At 45.8% G+C, this 17,091-nt stretch overlaps 1 protein-coding gene across 6 annotated transcripts in view; it reads left to right on the forward strand.

Moving 5' to 3' along the window:
• The window catches only part of AKAP2 (A-kinase anchoring protein 2), a 515,799-nt gene that overhangs the window by 271,182 nt on the left and 227,526 nt on the right, over positions 1 to 17,091 (forward strand). For 4 of the 6 annotated variants that reach the window (XM_027550476.1, XM_027550479.1, XM_027550477.1 and 1 more), the window contains exons 5-7: positions 6,524 to 6,638; positions 7,701 to 7,722; positions 13,588 to 13,689. In XM_027550476.1, coding sequence (XP_027406277.1) covers positions 6,524 to 6,638; positions 7,701 to 7,722; positions 13,588 to 13,689 — 239 coding nt within the window. The remainder of the gene's footprint in view (positions 1 to 6,523; positions 6,639 to 7,700; positions 7,723 to 13,587; positions 13,690 to 17,091) is intronic. The other 2 variants (XM_027550478.1, XM_027550481.1) reach the window with 1 other exon arrangement.

The raw sequence follows: 17,091 nt of genomic DNA on the forward strand, positions 1-17,091 counted from the left end.
CATCAGTGTTGGTGGAACTGAGTGCCAATTGATGTATTTATTTTAACACCCCACTGGACCTCAGCTCCTTTTTGGTGCCACAGGCCATGCAGGGCAGCCTTCTCAGTGCTAGGCCAGAGGTGGCATTTTTTAAAATGTGATTTATTGTTTTTATTTTGCCTAGATACAGAATATCTGATTTTTAAAATTATATTAAAAATATTGAAAATTATAAAGAAGAAAATTAAAAACACTTAGTGTCTCGTTACCCAAAAATAACCGCCACTGATATTTTCCTAGTTTCTCAATTTTAAAATTTGTGAAGGGATGCCCTGTACTCTTATTGATTTCTCTGAGAATTGGGGGAAATGGGGAGAGGGTAGTTTATAGTTCCTCTGATCTTTCAGCTTCAGGTATTATTATTAGGATATATGCACACACATATACACGTATATTTGCACGCATGTGTGCATGCTCTGTCACTTCAGTTGTGTCTGACTCTTTGTGACACTGTGGACTGTAGCCCACCAGACTCCTCTGTAATTGGGATTCTTCAGGCAAAAATACTGGAGTGAGCTTTCCATGCCCTCCTCTAGGGGATCTTCCCCATCAAAGGACTGATGCCTTGTCTCTCACATCTGCCTGCATTGGCGAGCAGGTTCTTTCCCACTAGCGCCACCTGGGAAGCCCACACACATTTATACAGATAGAATATATCCTGTTGGAATGTATATCACTGCTGCTAAGTCACTTCAGTCATGTCCGACTCTGTGCCACCCCATAGACGGCAGCCCACCAGGCTCCCCCGTCCCTGGGATTCTCCAGGCAAGAACACTGGAGTGGGTTGCCATTTCCTTCTCCAATGCATGAAAGTGAAAAGTGAAAGTGAAGTTGCTCAGTCGTGTCCGACTCTGTGCAACCCCATGGACTTCCACCTACCAGGCTCCTCCATCCATGGGATTTTCCAGGCAAGAGTACTGGAGTAGGGTGCCATTGCCTTCTCCCATATATCATTCAGTTCAGTCGCTCAGTTGTGTCCGACTCTTTACGACCCCATGAATCGTAGCACGCCAGGCTTCCCTGTCCATCACCAACTCCCGGAGTTCACTCAGACTGACGTCCATCGAGTCAGTGATGCCATCCAGCCGTCTCATCCTTTGTCGTCCCCTTCTCCTCCTGCCCCCAATCCTTTCCAGCATCAGACTCTTTTCCAATGAGTCAACTCTTTGTATGAGGTGGCCAAAGTACTGGAGTCTCAGCTTTAGCATCATTCCTTCCAAAGAAATCCCAGGGCTGATCTCCTTCAGAATGGACTAGTTGGATCTCCTTGCAGTCCAAGGTTCTCTCAAGAGTCTTCTCCAACACCACAGTTCAAAAGCATCAATTCTTTGGCGCTCAGCCTTCTTCACAGTCCAACTCTCACAACCATACGTGACCACAGGAAAAACCATAGCCTTGACTAGACGGACCTTTGTTGGCAAAGTAATGTCTGCTTTTTAATATGCTATCTAGGTTGGTCATAATATATAAAATACATATATAATATGTATATATAAAACATATACATATTTGAGCTGTGTCAGTTAGCTATTGGCCAAAATAGTGTTCTGTGACAAATGATTCTCAAACTCAGTGCTTCAAAACAAAAATCATATGTTCTTGCTCACTCTTCTGTGAGGAGAAGACTGGGTGTTTGCTAATCTGGGCTGGGCTTAGCCGAGTAGCTCTAATGGAAGGTGCAGATATGACTGGCCATGGCTTCTGACTCTGGGTTGAGCTCCTGTCTACTCCTGACATGTTCTTTCTGGGGCCCAGGCTAAAGGAACAGCAGCTCCCCGGAGAAGCTGTACTTTTGGTGCCAGAAGAGGCTCAAGAGGATGCGCCTGATTGGGTGGATACATTCCAAGCCTCTGCTTGTGTCATGTCTGCTAGCATCCCATTGGCCAATGCAGGTCACATGGCTGCACCCAAAGTCAAGAGCAGGGAAGTATATCCCACCTCCCATGAGGACAAAACAAATCATGTGGCCAAGACCAATATCAGTGGTGGGGTGCCGGGGACCAGCCCCGGCTGATCCAGGGTATTCGAAGGAGAGACGGCGTAGGCGAAGATCAGGAAACAATTGCTTAATTAAATGTTAATTAAGGATATAAAGAGTAATAGAATGAGGATAGCTCAGTAAAATTCAGTGAAGAAAAGAGGCTGAAATAAGGATAGCTCAGTGAGGAAATTGAGTGGAGAAAAGAGGCTGAATAATTCAGCCAGAAGGTAAGAGAAAGAACGACATGGTGAGACCAAGTTTCGGTGAACACAGCCCGCACTTTATTTTCCAAAGTAGTTTTTATACCTTAAGTTATGCATAGAGGATAATGGGGGAAGGGGTAGAGTCAGGCAGCAAGCCAGGCTTTCTTCCTGCAAACTTATCATATGCAAAAGCTTAGGTGATTTGCATCATCTTCTGGCCTGGAGGCCTGTTAACATTTTAAGACCTTTTCTTCAGAAAACTTATTTTTCTCTAAAGGTGATTGGTCAGGAGCCACCCTCCAAAAGCATTAGATAAAGTTGCATTCCTACAGCGCAAAGGTGTGGTGGGCTATAACAAGAAAAAGAATTAACTCAAGGGTCCCAGGTTACAAACATTAAAGCTACTACTTACACCAATTATATTAATCAATACACTGCCAGGGACACAGCAGGTAAGGGATATGGAAACTTAGCAGCAAACATTGGCCCAACAAGTGAAAATCCCTTCACCAATACAATTTCTAATCAATCTTTTAACTACTCAAAAGAATCTGTGTTTAGACAGTTTAGAACATCTCCTGCCTCTCACAGTTGGGAGGCTCTGAACAATCACATGTGGCCGGAAAAACCTATTCAGGCAGGCTAGAGGATTTCCAAAGGAGTTTGTAGGTTAAACACTGTCACACCCAGGAATTATTAACTGGAGCTGTAAGCTAACTTTTTTCAGAGAGGTAGTGGGGGACAGCCCCCCGTAAAGTCAGAGGTGTAGGTGAAAGCACAAAGCAGAAAGTAGGCAGACTCTGGTTTTGGGTGTAAATGCTCGAGAATTTCCAGGGGGACTCCTGAGGCTCGATCCCGCCTTTGCGTGTGCCTAGCCTCCTTCCTCATGACCTTTGTCATGGGCGGAGTTCCTCACGCTGGCTACCGGCAGTGATAGAATTCCAGTTGAGCTATTCCAGATCCTGAAAAGTGCTGCACTCAATATGCAATATGCACTCAATATGCAATATGCCGGCTCCCGGCAGTGGGGGACATATGTGTTTTTCCATGAAGATGCAGGGGGAAGGGAGGGAATTTGAGCATAGAGTCAACCCACATTCTAGATATCTGCTGAGGTACTCAGTTTTTTTGAGATTTAAATGAAATCTGCTCAAAACTCACCTGGCCAATCTCTCCAGGAAACCTGTAGCCTGGAGCTTCCCCTACCCATTGAATTGGTTCCATTTTAGGTCACTTGAGTTGTCCCTATTCCATGCTCCTATTCCTTTCCTTGATTCCTCCCAAAGTAATTGACACAGATGTATGTATCAGTAAAAGATGTAATAAACATTTGGAGAGCAAAGGTTTATATCTCTGTTTATCTGTTGATGCTGCTTGGCCTTCCCCTCTGGGTTGTTTGCGTCTCAGCCCACACACAGCCTCTCAAGTCAAAGCTTGCTGAAGAATTCACCCTGGTCTCAGAAACCTGAAGATCTCCTCTTGGCTGAGCTATATGACTTTTTGCAACTTGATTCATCTTTTATCATTCATTCAACATACTTGTACTGACTATCTGTGCCTTTCTCATGGTGAATTTATACTCTATTAATGGAAATTAATAATTTATGTATACTCTGATGCAGGGTTTAGAGTTAGCCTCCTAGTTGGTTTTGGCCCTATTGGTTTTAGGGGGGCAAATAATTCTTTATTGTGGGGGGTGTTTTGTACTTTGTAGTATGTTTATAAACTGCTACCCCCTAAATGCCAGTAGCACCAACTTCACTCTGCTTGAGTAATGGATAACCATAATATCTCCAGAATCTCCAACTATGCCCTAAGGGACAAAAGCACCTTGGTTGAAAACCAATGTTCTAACATATAGTGGACTTGATAAGACCACTGATATTGTTATTTTCTGATGGTGAATCTGTGAAAGCCTCATGAGGTTGGTGGTATCTGAGCTAAGGTTTCAATAGTGGCTAGGGTTTGGAGATGGATTTTCTGGGGAAGGGTAAATCAGTGGTCACAGATGGGCAAGTAAGGAGTAGCTCTGTTTAACCAAAGCATAAAGTGAAATGGGCACGTTGTTAAGAGTAGAGGCTCTTATAGGTACTAGGAGGCTAGATGCTGTAGGGCCATCTTAGTCATGAAAAGAACTGCCACTTCTACTGTGAGGGAAGCCTTCAGTATGTCTGAAGCTGTGTTCATCTGGAGGGAGTATAGTTATAGCATTTGTCTTCATGTTCAGTCACTCAGTTGCGTCTGACTCTTTTGCCACCCCATGGACTGTAGCCCACCAGGCTCCTCCGTCCATGGGATTTCCCAGCAAGAATACTGGAGTGGGTTGCCATTTCCTTCTCCAGGGGATCGTCCCAACCCAGAGATCGAACCGTCTCTCCTGCACTGCAGGTGGATTCTTTACCGCTGAACCACCTGGGAAGCCCTGTTTGGGTTTCTTCATAACCCAAATTGTTGCTACAAAGTATCATCCATCCAGAAGTTATTTTTCTGATGCCTAAGAAGGAAACAGAAAAGGCCTCTGAGAGGCACAGTGCATCCTGGAATAATTCCATGCCCGTATCTTGGTATTCCGTGTGTTAGTCACTCAGTCATGTCTGACTCTTTGTGAACCCATGGACTGTAACCCACCAGGCTCCTCTGTCCATGGAATTCTTCAGGCAAGGATACTGGAGTGGGTTGCCATTCCCTTCCAGGGGATCTCCCTGACCCACAGATTGAACCCGGGTCTCCTGCATTGCAGGCAGATTCTTTACCGTCTGAGCCTTACTCTTCAGAAGGTCTCAGTCTGAACGCTTTAGGTTAGGTCTCAGTTGAACAAACCTGGTTGGCCGGTTCCCAGCAGCAGATTAGGAATAGACGAGGAGAGGGGGAGGGAAAGGACAAACATCGGCAGGCACACTCTGCAGCGAAGCTTCCAACATGACGGAGGGGAGGAGAGCAAAAGCAGAGGCAAATGAATGAATGAATAAATTCAGACCAAATGATTTGGAAGCATCATAGTATGGGGCCCTGTAGGTAGGGGAACACCCATCCCTGCATAACCCCAAAACATTGGTACATTACAGTACCGCCCTATTTAAGTCAGCATACTCCGTGTGTAAAAAGGCAGGGCATATGTGAAGTACTGTGGTGAAGTACCATGTGACCAGAGTTTGGCACGATGGTGAGGACCAGGGTCTAGAGTTATACTTCCTGGCTTAAACCCTAGCTTCAACGCTCTGTACCAATAAACTAATTCCTTAGCCCTGCCTTGCCTTAATGAGTTTGTCTGTAAAATGGGAATTCCCTGCTCATAGGGTCATAAGGAAGGTTAACTACAACAATCCACATGAATTTTTAGCTTAGCTCTTGGCACAGATTTAGTGTGCAAGAAAAGTTAAGTGGTTATTACAATCATTTCATTGAAAGAATAGAGCTGGCAAGACCTCCCTCACAACTTCAGTGTAGCTGCTCTTCTGGAATATTCCCAGAGTCTCCTGGCTGTGCTCAAGTTTCCTTTTCAGAAAATATATAGGTTTTGTAAAAGCTGAGGAAAGTTCCAGAACAGTAGGGGCAGTATCAGTCCTTTGTATCAGTCCCTTCCATCTCCTCTCTTCTTGGCAGGAGAAGTCAGGCCACTGAGGATGGTGACAGCAGGTTCACTAGCCACCAGCCATGTCTCGGCAGTGTATTTCCTTTGAACAAGACCGGCTCTTCACCCTTTGGCCTGCCTGACAGAAGAGCAGTTAGCACGAGATAGCAGAATATGAAGCTCTTCTCCTTCAGATAGTATGTCTTAACCTATGAAAAGTAGTTGCTGTTGTTTAGTCGCTGAGTCGTGTCCAGCTCTTTTGCAACCCCATGGACTGTAGCCCACCAGGCTCCTCTGTCCATGGGATTTTTCCAGTCAAGAATACTGGAGTGGGCTGCCATTTCCTTCTCCAGGGGATCTTCCCCAACCAGGGAATGAATCCATGTCTCCTCATTGGCAGGCAGATTCTTTACCACTGAGCCACCTGGGAAGCCATGCTAAGAAAAATAATTACCTCCAAATTAAGAATGCACAGGAGAAGAGAGTTGAAAGGAAGGCACCAAAGCGTATTGGAAGGTGGTGGCAATGACTGGGTGGCAGCAGCTCTGGGCTGTTTCCCTTTGACCAGTGTCTGCTCAGTGGCGAAGGTGGCGACACGCTGTAAGGTGAAGCCTGGCAGGTACCACACCGTCATGTAAAGCAGAGACCACCAGGAGGCCACCCAGTGGGAGGAAGCTGCTCTCTGGCCAGAAGATAAAGTAACCTGTCTTCTGTTTGTGTGTTTTCCAGGCTGGAGCAGGAAATACAAGCCCTGGAAAGTGAAGAGTCCCAAATATCTGCCAAAGAGCAAATCATCCTAGAGAAGCTAAAGGAAACAGAAAAATCCTTCAAGGACTTTCAGAAGGTGAAGAAAACTAACGTCATTTCTCTCACTTTATACCCCTGGGGAAGCAGGCACACCACGACAGTGCCAATTGGAGAAAAGGCCAGTTGGTCTGGATAAGAAGCCTGGACCACACACCCTGCAACGAGGGGTAGATGCGTGAGGACCAGAGCCGTCTCTGACGCTGAGAGTGGCGAATTGGTCTAAAAACCAATTCTTATGAAGCCGGTTAAACAGACTCCCTGTAGCTTTAAGTCTTTCTTTTATAAAAAGGCCAGGGGCAAAACCGTATCAAATGGGCATGAATTCCAAAAAAGAAAGTGTCAGTGAAACATGAAGTTTTACCGCACAGGCATGCCTCAGAAATATGGCGGGTTTGGTTCCAAACCACTGAAATTAAGTGAATATTGCAATAGAGTGAGTCACATGAATTTTTTGGTTTCCCACTGCATATAAAAGTTATGTTTACACTATATTGTTAGTCTATGAAGTATGCAATAGCCTTATGTCTAAAAAACAACGTCCATACCTTAATTAAAAATAATACTGTTGGAACAATGGTGCTGACAGATTGGCTTAACTGGGGGTTGTCAGGCACCTTCCATTTGTTAAAAAAAAAGCAAAATTGAGGCACAATAAAATGAGGTGTGCCTATCTATGAAAACACACGGTGCTCTGTAGCAGAGAGAGAATCCATAATGCCAGCAGGTTCTGAACAACTCAGGACCCCCCTCCCCTCTATTTTACAACTCCTGTTTCCTCAGGTACCCAGCGGTGATAGGAAAGCAGTCTAAACACATTCATTACAGGATGGGATTTTCTGTTATCACTTCTCGAGCACAACCAAGGGTATTTGCTGGATAATTGACATCAATGTCTACTGGGAGAAATTTGGGGTAAATAAGGTGCAGAGGGTAAACCTTTTCCTTAAATTTCGGAATCCCAAACAGATTTCCCAGAAGGAAAGAGAGCATGGGGTTTGCCCACCACAGTCAAATTCTGGGGGAGAAAGACGGGCTGAATGAGTGAAGGGTCATCTCCCCACGTATATAGTGACTCCCTGCCCTGCTTTTGTCTCCACAGAGCTTCTCCAGTGCAGATGGAGGTAAGTGTAAGCGCTCTCTCCCTATCTGTACCTGAATGTTCTCATGTCAGCTTAGTGGGTCTCATTAACACAGGCTCCCTGGGAGATATGCTGTGTTGGTTTGGAAGGGCATCAGAAAGAAGGGGAGCACTATTTGCGAATGCTTGGGAGGGCCATGTCCCCATCTCCTCTGCCTCTCCTCTTCAAGGACTACGTCTTAACCAGCTTTTCCTCGTCTTACACAACTGGCCCAGCTCTTCTTCTTCCCATTTGGTCTCCAAAGTTCACTGCTTGCTCTCTTGAAATACACTCAGCCCAGAGCACCAGCCTCAGGACCAGTTCCCTGGCAGGCTTGAGCCCACTGGAACTGGTGGTTAGGTCTCCAGGTAACAATACACATCAGGAGCCCATCAGCTGATGTTTAGGAAACCTCCCTAAGGCCTCTGGTTTTACTCTGAATCAGAAAACCACAGTTTCTCCAGCCTCCCTGGGAACCAGGGCTTCACAGAACTTCTCTCCCTGTGGGGCATGGTTGGCTGGGGGCACATGAAGGTTAGGAGCAGGGCCCTGGCTTCCTGACCCCCTCCTGGCAAGAGTGGGCCTTCCTCTGCTCTCTCTCCCCTTCTTTGCCCCCTGCTTCCCTGCTGTCCTTCCCTGGGGCCATGGGATGAATTTGAGGTTGTATGCCTCTCAGCCTTTACCTTGCTCCTCTAACTTTAGCTACAAACTCATGAAAACCACTTGATTTCCACTTTTCACTCTGACCCTTAGCTCAACCTGTCCTAAAATGCCAGATCTTGTCAGAAGGAACAGACATCTGCTCTCTTTCAGCCTCTAAACCAGCAAGATGATGCAGGAGGTAGAATAAGCGCTGGCATCAGTATTTTCCCAATGTCTTTTGGAAATGTATTGTTAAAGATTTTAAAATGGCAGAGATGGATAGTCATTTTTCTTATAATGTCTAGCAAAGATCCTTGCAATAAGGATAATTCTAACTTCAGAAAACAAACAAACAAGAAAAAATGGTGGTTTGTTCGGGTTCCCCCACTGAACAAATGAAAGGCAGGGGATCTGAATTTTGGCCCTTTGAGTAATCTTTGGGAAGGCATTAAATTCATGATCCGAGTGCATATGCTCAGAGACAAGTCCAGGTTGAGCCCACAGCAACTCCAGGAAGAGCACCTATGACAGTTCTACAACTTTCTCTAGGGTATGGCCTAGTCAGGACACTTGTTCTGTGCTTTGGGGGTGGAGTATAGACTGAGGAGGTGGCCTTGCCTGTTTTGGGGAGTTGGGGGTGGCAGCATGGGAAAGATAGTGGCTTTCCCTCGTGCTAGGGCTACCCTGAGGCCATGTATGTGATTAGCAGTAACACAGTAAGTATCAGACATGGACCCACAGACACCCACATACCAGAGGCGTGCACATCAACCTCTTCTGCTTTCACTTCTTTTTTTTCTCTTCCCTTCTCAAGCCAGGACCTTTCTTAGGCTTCTCTCTCTAATTAGGGAAGGGATGGAACCTGCGTATTGTGTCCCAGGGAAGCTGTGTGGGCCATGGAGACCCATGTAGTATGTGGCTTGTTAACAAGCATCCATGAAGCCATGTCATAAACTCTCTCTGTTTTGTTTTCACCCTGAACTTCTCTCATTTCCTCCTGCTCCATGTACTTCCCACTATTTTCATCTGTTCACCTAAGTAGTTAATAGAGGTGGTAAGAAATCCAATCATGACTTAGAAAGGATTCTGCAGAGAAAAACAGCCCTTGTGATTATATCCTCCATTACTTTTTATAGGATGAGTGAACTCAGGTTTAAGAGGATGCAAAAGTCTCAGGGGTCACAAGAAATGGCCAGGGAAAAGTTTCCATGATCTTCCTTATTGCCCTGGATAGTGATACTTCCATGTCTGATTATAACTAAGCCTGGGGAGACCTTTCCATTACACTACAGCTGTTAGCAAAGAAAGCAGTTTGAAGGAGGGAACACATCCTTCCAAGAACGTGGTCAGTGTTTATAGGTCACTCTGTGGGTCAAAACCCATCATGAAGCACATCCAGTTTAGGAACTTTGGGCTGTCTGATTATTTCCTCTTCCTTTGATTTCAAAGTTACCAAGACCTCTTAGAATCAACCAATTGGTACTAAGACCTAACAAAAAATGATTGTAGAATAATAATGCCTTAGGACAAATACCCAACTTCTGAAACACGATGATTACAGAATCCAGGTCCAGCTAAAGTTATATAACTGTACAAGACACTGCAGAGGTCAGAAAAGCATCACCAGTGTGATGAGTTGCCAAGGAGTTGGCTGCTAGTGTGTGCTTGTGTAATGACCTCTCTTCAGGTACCCTGTGCATATCCCCCTGTGCTTTTCAGAGGAAATAAAGATATTAGACTGCTGGATCACCAATGTTTTTTGATTACATGATAGCCTTGGCAATCAAGAGCTATGTATTTTAATCATGAGTAGAATTTCTTGGCCACGTACTTCATGATGCCCCCTCATTTCCTCCCTACCCCACATACATCCTTGTTATATGGTGGAGTCAAAATTGATTGGGTGGGTTGTTTTTACTGCCCTAAATAGGCGCAGTGTTTTGTGTAAGTATAAATTTCACATGGTATGTACCTAGAACTACCTCTGTTCTTTACCCACTGGGGAGCTGGTGTGAAACCCTTGGCCAGAACTGGCAAAGGAAAACCTCTGTCCTGGGCCTGTCTTGTCCTTGCTGTTTGAGACTGTGATTTCCATCCCATCCCAGTCTGGGGCAGCCTGGAACCTTTCCTGCATCAAAACCCTCATACCAATTGTTGGGACCTAGTGTGTCTTCACTTGCCCAGAAGTCATGATTTTAGGAGAGTTTGCATCAGTTTTGTTTCTCTCTAACGTTGGCTATATATGTTCTTCATATGGTGACGATTTTAGCAGTGCTGGGTAATGGGAAGGACTCCCCTTTCCTCTTTGTTCTATAACTGACTGTTACCTCCTCGGACAGAAGGAGGAAGAAGCATGATAGGCCACCCAGACTTTGTCAGGAAGAGGGCAGTTTACTGACTGAGATTATGTGAAGGAATTCTCCCCCAGAAAGCTTTGGGGGCCCTGTTTCTTTTTCCTTGTGTTGGTCTATCAGATCCCTTGGAGCTGCAGAACCTCAGGAATTAGTACTTAATGATATATTGAGGGGCTGCCCTACCCTCTCCCTTGGGCCCCACCCCCTGCCACCTCTTATCAGGAGCAGAAACCATGGAGCCCCAGCCCCATAAGAGCTGTAGTCCATGAGCCTGTAGCCAGTGACCACTGGGCAAAGGTAACTCCATCACCTGCTCCCTTCTGTTGGGGAGCTGCCTCCTGGGGGAGGCTGAAATGTAAGCAGTAGGAGTCATGAGCAGAATCCCCTGCCTACGGGTGGCTTTTACTTCTGGCTGCTAAATCTTTCAGTATGCAGAAATGTCCTGGAAATTCTATGTGTAGCATAGAAGGCACCAGACACGTGTGACCAGTCTGCAAAGTCTTACCTAGTCTTAATGGCTTGAGAGATTCAAATGCATCTCATTTGAACGTAGGCAGTTGGACTTACCGAGATTGCCCTTCCACAGACTTCTAGAAATCCTCAGAGAAACTCAGAAGTTGTGCACATCTGCTCTGGTCTCCTCCCATCTCCTAAACTGTGCTACTCCTCCTCCCCCTGGACCACTGTCTCCCCCTACCTGCTCAGGCCCTGCTTTACCCCGACTGTTGCTCTCTTTGGTCCTGCCTTGTGTGGCTTAGGGTCCTGACCCTTCCCACAAGTCTCCAGAGTGAGAACAGAATCTCCCAGCTAACTTAAGGAACACTGGCAGAGACATGTGACCATACTCTGAGGCCCTGGCTCAAATTCAGGCCATTTCAGAGGGTCTCTCTAGGCTGCTTCCTGGCTATCTTCTAGCCCAGCATCATCTCAAAGGCCCACCTTCCTCCCCTGCAGCGAAGGGCCTTCAACTATGTCTGTCTGACCCAGTGCCCAATTCCAGAACACATGAGGCCCCAGGGAGAAACAGTAACCTGAGCCTCGCTCCAACCCAGGGCCTGCCTGCCGACTCCTGACTTCTGGTTCTGTCTCCCCAAAGGGTTGATACAGACAAACCCATTCTCTTAGAGAAGCTCCACCCCATCTGTTCCCTTTGCCCTGGGACATGGTGGTCCAGTGTCACTACATCCTTGGTTGTTCGGCTGCATGTGAGTCCGCAGTGGCCTCGTCGGTACAGAGCTCAACCAATCCTAATTTGGTGTCTGGTCACAAGCACTCTCCTACATGAAATTTAAAAAGGAAAACAGAAACCTGCCAGAATTAAGTCCGTATCAGTGGGGATACAGAGGACGGGATGGATGTGGGAAGGCTGGGGGACTGACTGGATACCAGGAGAGGGAGGTAGGGGCACTGCCAGGATCCTGGGTGAATTGTGGTACCAGTGAGCTGAGATACGCTGCACAGGAGAAGCAGCAGATGAGTGGAGATGAGAGTTCTGTTTTGGACATGTTGAGCTTGAGATGATTTGTGGGCTGTTGAATAGAATATGCGGTAAGCAGTTAGACGTGATCATTGACCAGTGATCAACATTCCAGGATAATGGGGTGTGTCTTTGGCACATGGAAGGAATCACATCACCTAGAGTCCAGCTTTCTAGAATGTTCCTTCACTTTCCCCCTGCTCTCTGGGGTGTGCACAGATTCTTCCCCTGTTTCACCCCAGTGGTTTCCCCCTCTCCTCTAATACTTCGACACACCTATTGACTTCCGTGGCCTCCATCTCCCTAAATGAACTTTCAAGATATTTTCCCAAGCAGAGCCGTTCTCTCTATTCTGCATGGCCACATTTCTTGCAGCTGAGCTCATGGTGTTTCACTGGTGCTGTTATTTGGAATCTCTAGATTTTCTAGCTGAAACACCAGACAGAAGGACTGAAATTGTGGGATAAATTCTGAAAAAAAAATTTTTTATGCCTATTTGTCTTTGGAATGAATCAGGCACATAAAGTGATATTTCCAGTTTAAGGAAAGACTCCCAAATCTGTTTTCCAATTCTGTTTAAGACATGTCTTCCATGTTTCTACTGCTTCCCTGGTGGTTCAGAGGTTAAAGCGTCTGCCTGCAATGTGGGAGACCTGGGTTCGATCCCTGGGTCAGGAAGATCCCCTGGAGAAGGAAATGGCAATCCACTCCAGCACTCTTGCCTGGAAAATCCCATGGACGGAGGAGCCTGGTGGGCTACAGTCCACGAGGTCACAAAGAGTCAGACATGACTGAGCGACTTCACTTTCACTTTCCATGTTTCTAGTTTGAAGTCCCATACTTGGCCCAATCCCATTCTTTGGTGGCTCAGACCAGTGTAAGAGTCCTGGATTTGATCCCTGGGTCAGGTAGATCCTGTGGGGAGGGAAATGGCAACCCACTCCAGTATTCTTCCTTGGGAGATCCCACGGATAGAGGAGCCTGGCAGGCTGCAGTCCATGAGATTGCAAAGAGTTGTACACAACACAGCGACTGAGAACGCACCCACATCAAGTTGATAATGGTTCTCACTAGTTCATCTCTCTCCCTGTTTTTTTTTTTTTTTTTTGTCCTCTGAACACATTGTACTCTTAGAATCTAGAGCTTTCTATTGAATCTTTTAATACATAGAGCTGTTCTGGGGCTTGAGCTTTCTGGCCGGGATCTCTCCTACCTCAGCTACTCTACTGAATACCAGTCACTGGGCAAATGCTGGTCTTTGTTTACCCTGATCCTCTCTTGCAATGGCCACCTCTGTGGTCCATTATGTAGGGCAGACAAGCTGCTGTCTCGGCAGTGAACCCATCGGGCCTCTCAACACTGTGCCTAATTGTATTCCCTATTCTCTGCTACCAGATGCAGTAAATCACATTTCCTCCCAGCTCCCCGACCTGCCAATCCTCTGTTCACGAACAGCAGAACCATCACCTGAGCAGGACGGAACCAGCAGAGCAGCTGGTAAGTCCTGGGGAACTGTTTGCTTTTGATGCCAGGACTGACCGTGGGGCTTGCATTCCTCTGAGCTTTATTAATGAGGGATGCCCAGATATTCTTACGTGGAGGGCGGTCCCCCTCCTCAGCGCAGCTTCAGATGTAGAACTTACAGTGGCCACACAGGGCAGGCACTGGTCCCTGAGGGGTTTCTGGGGGCCAAGGGGAGGGAGTATTGATAAAACCATAGAGCTTGTTTCCTCCTACTTTGGAGGAATCTGTGTTTGTGGTCTTTATTATCAGTCCTCATTCTACAAGATCAAATGAGCTATGCTTGGAAGGTGGGGGGAAACTATTTTCAAAGTGTGTGAGAATGTTGTGGTAATCCTTTGGGAACTGAGCTGTTTGTACACTGTGAACATATAGATTCTCAAGTCTCCTCATTACTGGAGTTATTTCTTACCTCCTGTGGTATATTTGGAAAATAAAAGGAGCAGTTTAATGAATGTATGCTTCTTGCTAATATTCCTCACACTTGTGGATTGTAGCGAGTAATACATTTGTGAGTGTAAAACATATGGAGAACTCTGCTTTGCTCTGTTCAATGTGAATGTGCCCCAGAAATCAGAGCTGGACGCTGTGCTTAATAAATCACTATACCAATCCTTTTTGCTCTGTGCACAGAGGCACTGAGAGCAGGGGTTGGATGGAAAAATGAGCCACCAATGCTGTAGGGTTTGTGATAATGTAGGTGAACTGGAATTTGAGCATCAGATTTATGCTTTATGTAATCCAGGTAAATTTATGTTTAAAAGAAGTCATGGAAGGGTACCTTTATAAGACAACCATGGACTAATAAGTCAGAGGAAATTGTTTATACAGTATTTTATGAAGCAAACATAGCAAACTTCTATGTTAGCCTTCCTTTTAACATAGAAGTAAAATAATTCTGCAGGTATTGACATAATTGTCATGTACATTGGCAAAATAAAAGTATTCCTGGGGACTCTATAAATATCTTAGCATATTATTGTACAAACAGATTCACAGGGTTCTAGAGTTGGGGGCAGGTACTGTAGATGATATCTGGTCAAACTCAAGCTAGGATCCCAGGGTAGTTAAAAACCTTGTAGCTACAGTCATCCTACGAAGGGACCATTGGCAGTGATTTAAGCTGCAGATTCTTTTAAATGCTCCAAGATGCACTTCTGAGATCAACTCGGGATAACAATTCTTCAAAAGGCACATACCTCCCTGCGTGTTATTAGAGTGTTGGTGGTTCCCAGTAGTTGTGGGTAAACAGCTTTCTAGCTCCTCTCCACATTTCTGCGACTCACAGGACATGCAATATGACCTAATTAACGGATCAGTTCGTGAAGGCGGTAGGGCCAGTGTGTGGGGACTGAGAGATATGAACAGGATTTGAGCAGCATCGGCAGTCAAGGAATGTGAGCTTCAAGAATGATATGTTACTGGGATTGCAGTTCTGTGTGCATAGGAATACACACACTTTCACAAGCTAGGATCCTTCCTCTTGGAAGATACTGTGAAAACATAATGAATCCAAATAGCAAATGCCTTTTTGAAAAAGTATTATGTATTAAAAGTCTTCTAAAAAATAAGTCTACATGTACTTTTGTTTATCAGTTAAGAACCAATATGCATAAATGTATCTACTGTGGAAATATACAGATGCAGAGGCTTGAAAGGAATTGCATTTGATGTGGTTAACTGCTTTGTCCAGGCTGCTTTTGAAATAGAGCATCCAGATTAATGATCAGTTATGGCTAGCAGTGATTACACAGAGCATGGACAGCTTACAAATGAGTGGCAGTCGCCCCTGGAATTCTTTCTTATAGGTATCATCCATCTTGCTTTAGGGGTGTCCTTTTGAAAATTTGCACAGTCTTAGGGCCATTTTAAAAAATGTCACTGGTCGTTACTCAGTATTATGACAAATATTCTGGTTGTCTGGAGTTTGGGAGGTTTTGGGTTCTGTATAAATGGGAATTTATTTACAATCTTTGCTTTGCAGAATCAGGAGGCATCTGTTCCAATTCCTTATTCAAACATGGAAGCCCAGGGACAGAGCCTTGCCACGAGGCCTTCAAACCACAGGGACACACCATGACCTGGGTCTCCCTACAGATGGCCCATTCTGTCTGTAATTGGCTCTGACACCTGGGAAGTTCATCCTCAGATGGAGCTCTCATTAGTCTGCTGCTTTCATCTTTTACCTATTTTTACGTATCCTTAAGATACAAACCGAAGTTTGTATCTTAGGAGCCCTTCAGAACAAACCTAAGTTCTGATTTCCGTTTAAATATTTGAAAGCGGCTATCACATCCTGTCTTTCCCAGGCCTTCACTTTCCATCCCCTTAATGCCCGCAGCCCCTTTCGGTTCATCTGGTCCTGAGATGGTAGGTTTCTTGGACCCCCTTAGCCCTGCCTGTCCCTCCCCTGTGGACATGCCCCGCTTGGTCTCTGAAGGGCAAGACTCAGAGCTGCCCAGCACAGTCCCCACAGAGGCCACGGCCATGTGACTTCCTGGCGGTCCTCACGGCCTTTCCGCTTCAGGCTCTCAGGTGCAGCCTCCGGTGAGTGGCCTGCGCCACTACCGGGCCTCCTTCCCTCTGTCCAGCGGAGTCATCGCTCCACAGTCATTTCAGTGGCAGTGAGAAGTCTGTTCCCCACAACTGTGCACCATACTACTTCGCCTTCTCACGTGCAGAAGAGCCTACAGATTCCTCTCTTTTTAATCTTAAGAGGCAAAAATTAGGATAGGCTATGTGCCTCTCGGCCCTTGGTAGATTTTACATGACTGTTAAGTTTCTTCCTGTTAAGTGTCCCTCAGGAGTGTCCGGGGCCCCTGGGGTCACCGAGGAGTCTCTGGAAGGTAAGGAAGGGGTTGAGGTGAGGGACTTGGTGTTCTGTCCCATTTCAAGCACAGCGGCTTCCCCAGCCTTGTGCTTCCTTATCGTATTTCTGCATCAGGTTTCATTGAATAAAGGGTTTAACCTATTTGAAAGGAGGAAACTCTCTTTGTTGTCTGGATTTTTACAGCTCATGGTTGGGGCTCCAAACACCCTCACTTTTCCTCTCGGTTTAGTATCATCTCAGATCTGAAAAGCAAACTGGCATTATTTATCATCATTTCATTGATAAAATTGTTGCACAGTTTGATAAAAAGTCAGAAGCCTGGAGCTCACCGTTAGGGATCCTCCTGGCCCTGGGGAATCCTTACCCGGCACCTATGGGGCATGGCCCTCCAACCAGTAACAAGTTCTGGCTGTTGTCCTAACACTCATGGCACATGTTTCTGTCTCATCCACATAAGGACAATAGGGACTTTATGATGATCCAATGTGCTTTTTATCTGTCATTTGTCTAATCTGTCTAGAGACCTTGAAGGAAAAAAAAAATTGAGA

The sequence above is a fragment of the Bos indicus x Bos taurus genome, chromosome 8, assembly GCF_003369695.1.
Source record: "Bos indicus x Bos taurus breed Angus x Brahman F1 hybrid chromosome 8, Bos_hybrid_MaternalHap_v2.0, whole genome shotgun sequence".
Classification (NCBI taxonomy): domain Eukaryota; kingdom Metazoa; phylum Chordata; class Mammalia; order Artiodactyla; family Bovidae; genus Bos; species Bos indicus x Bos taurus.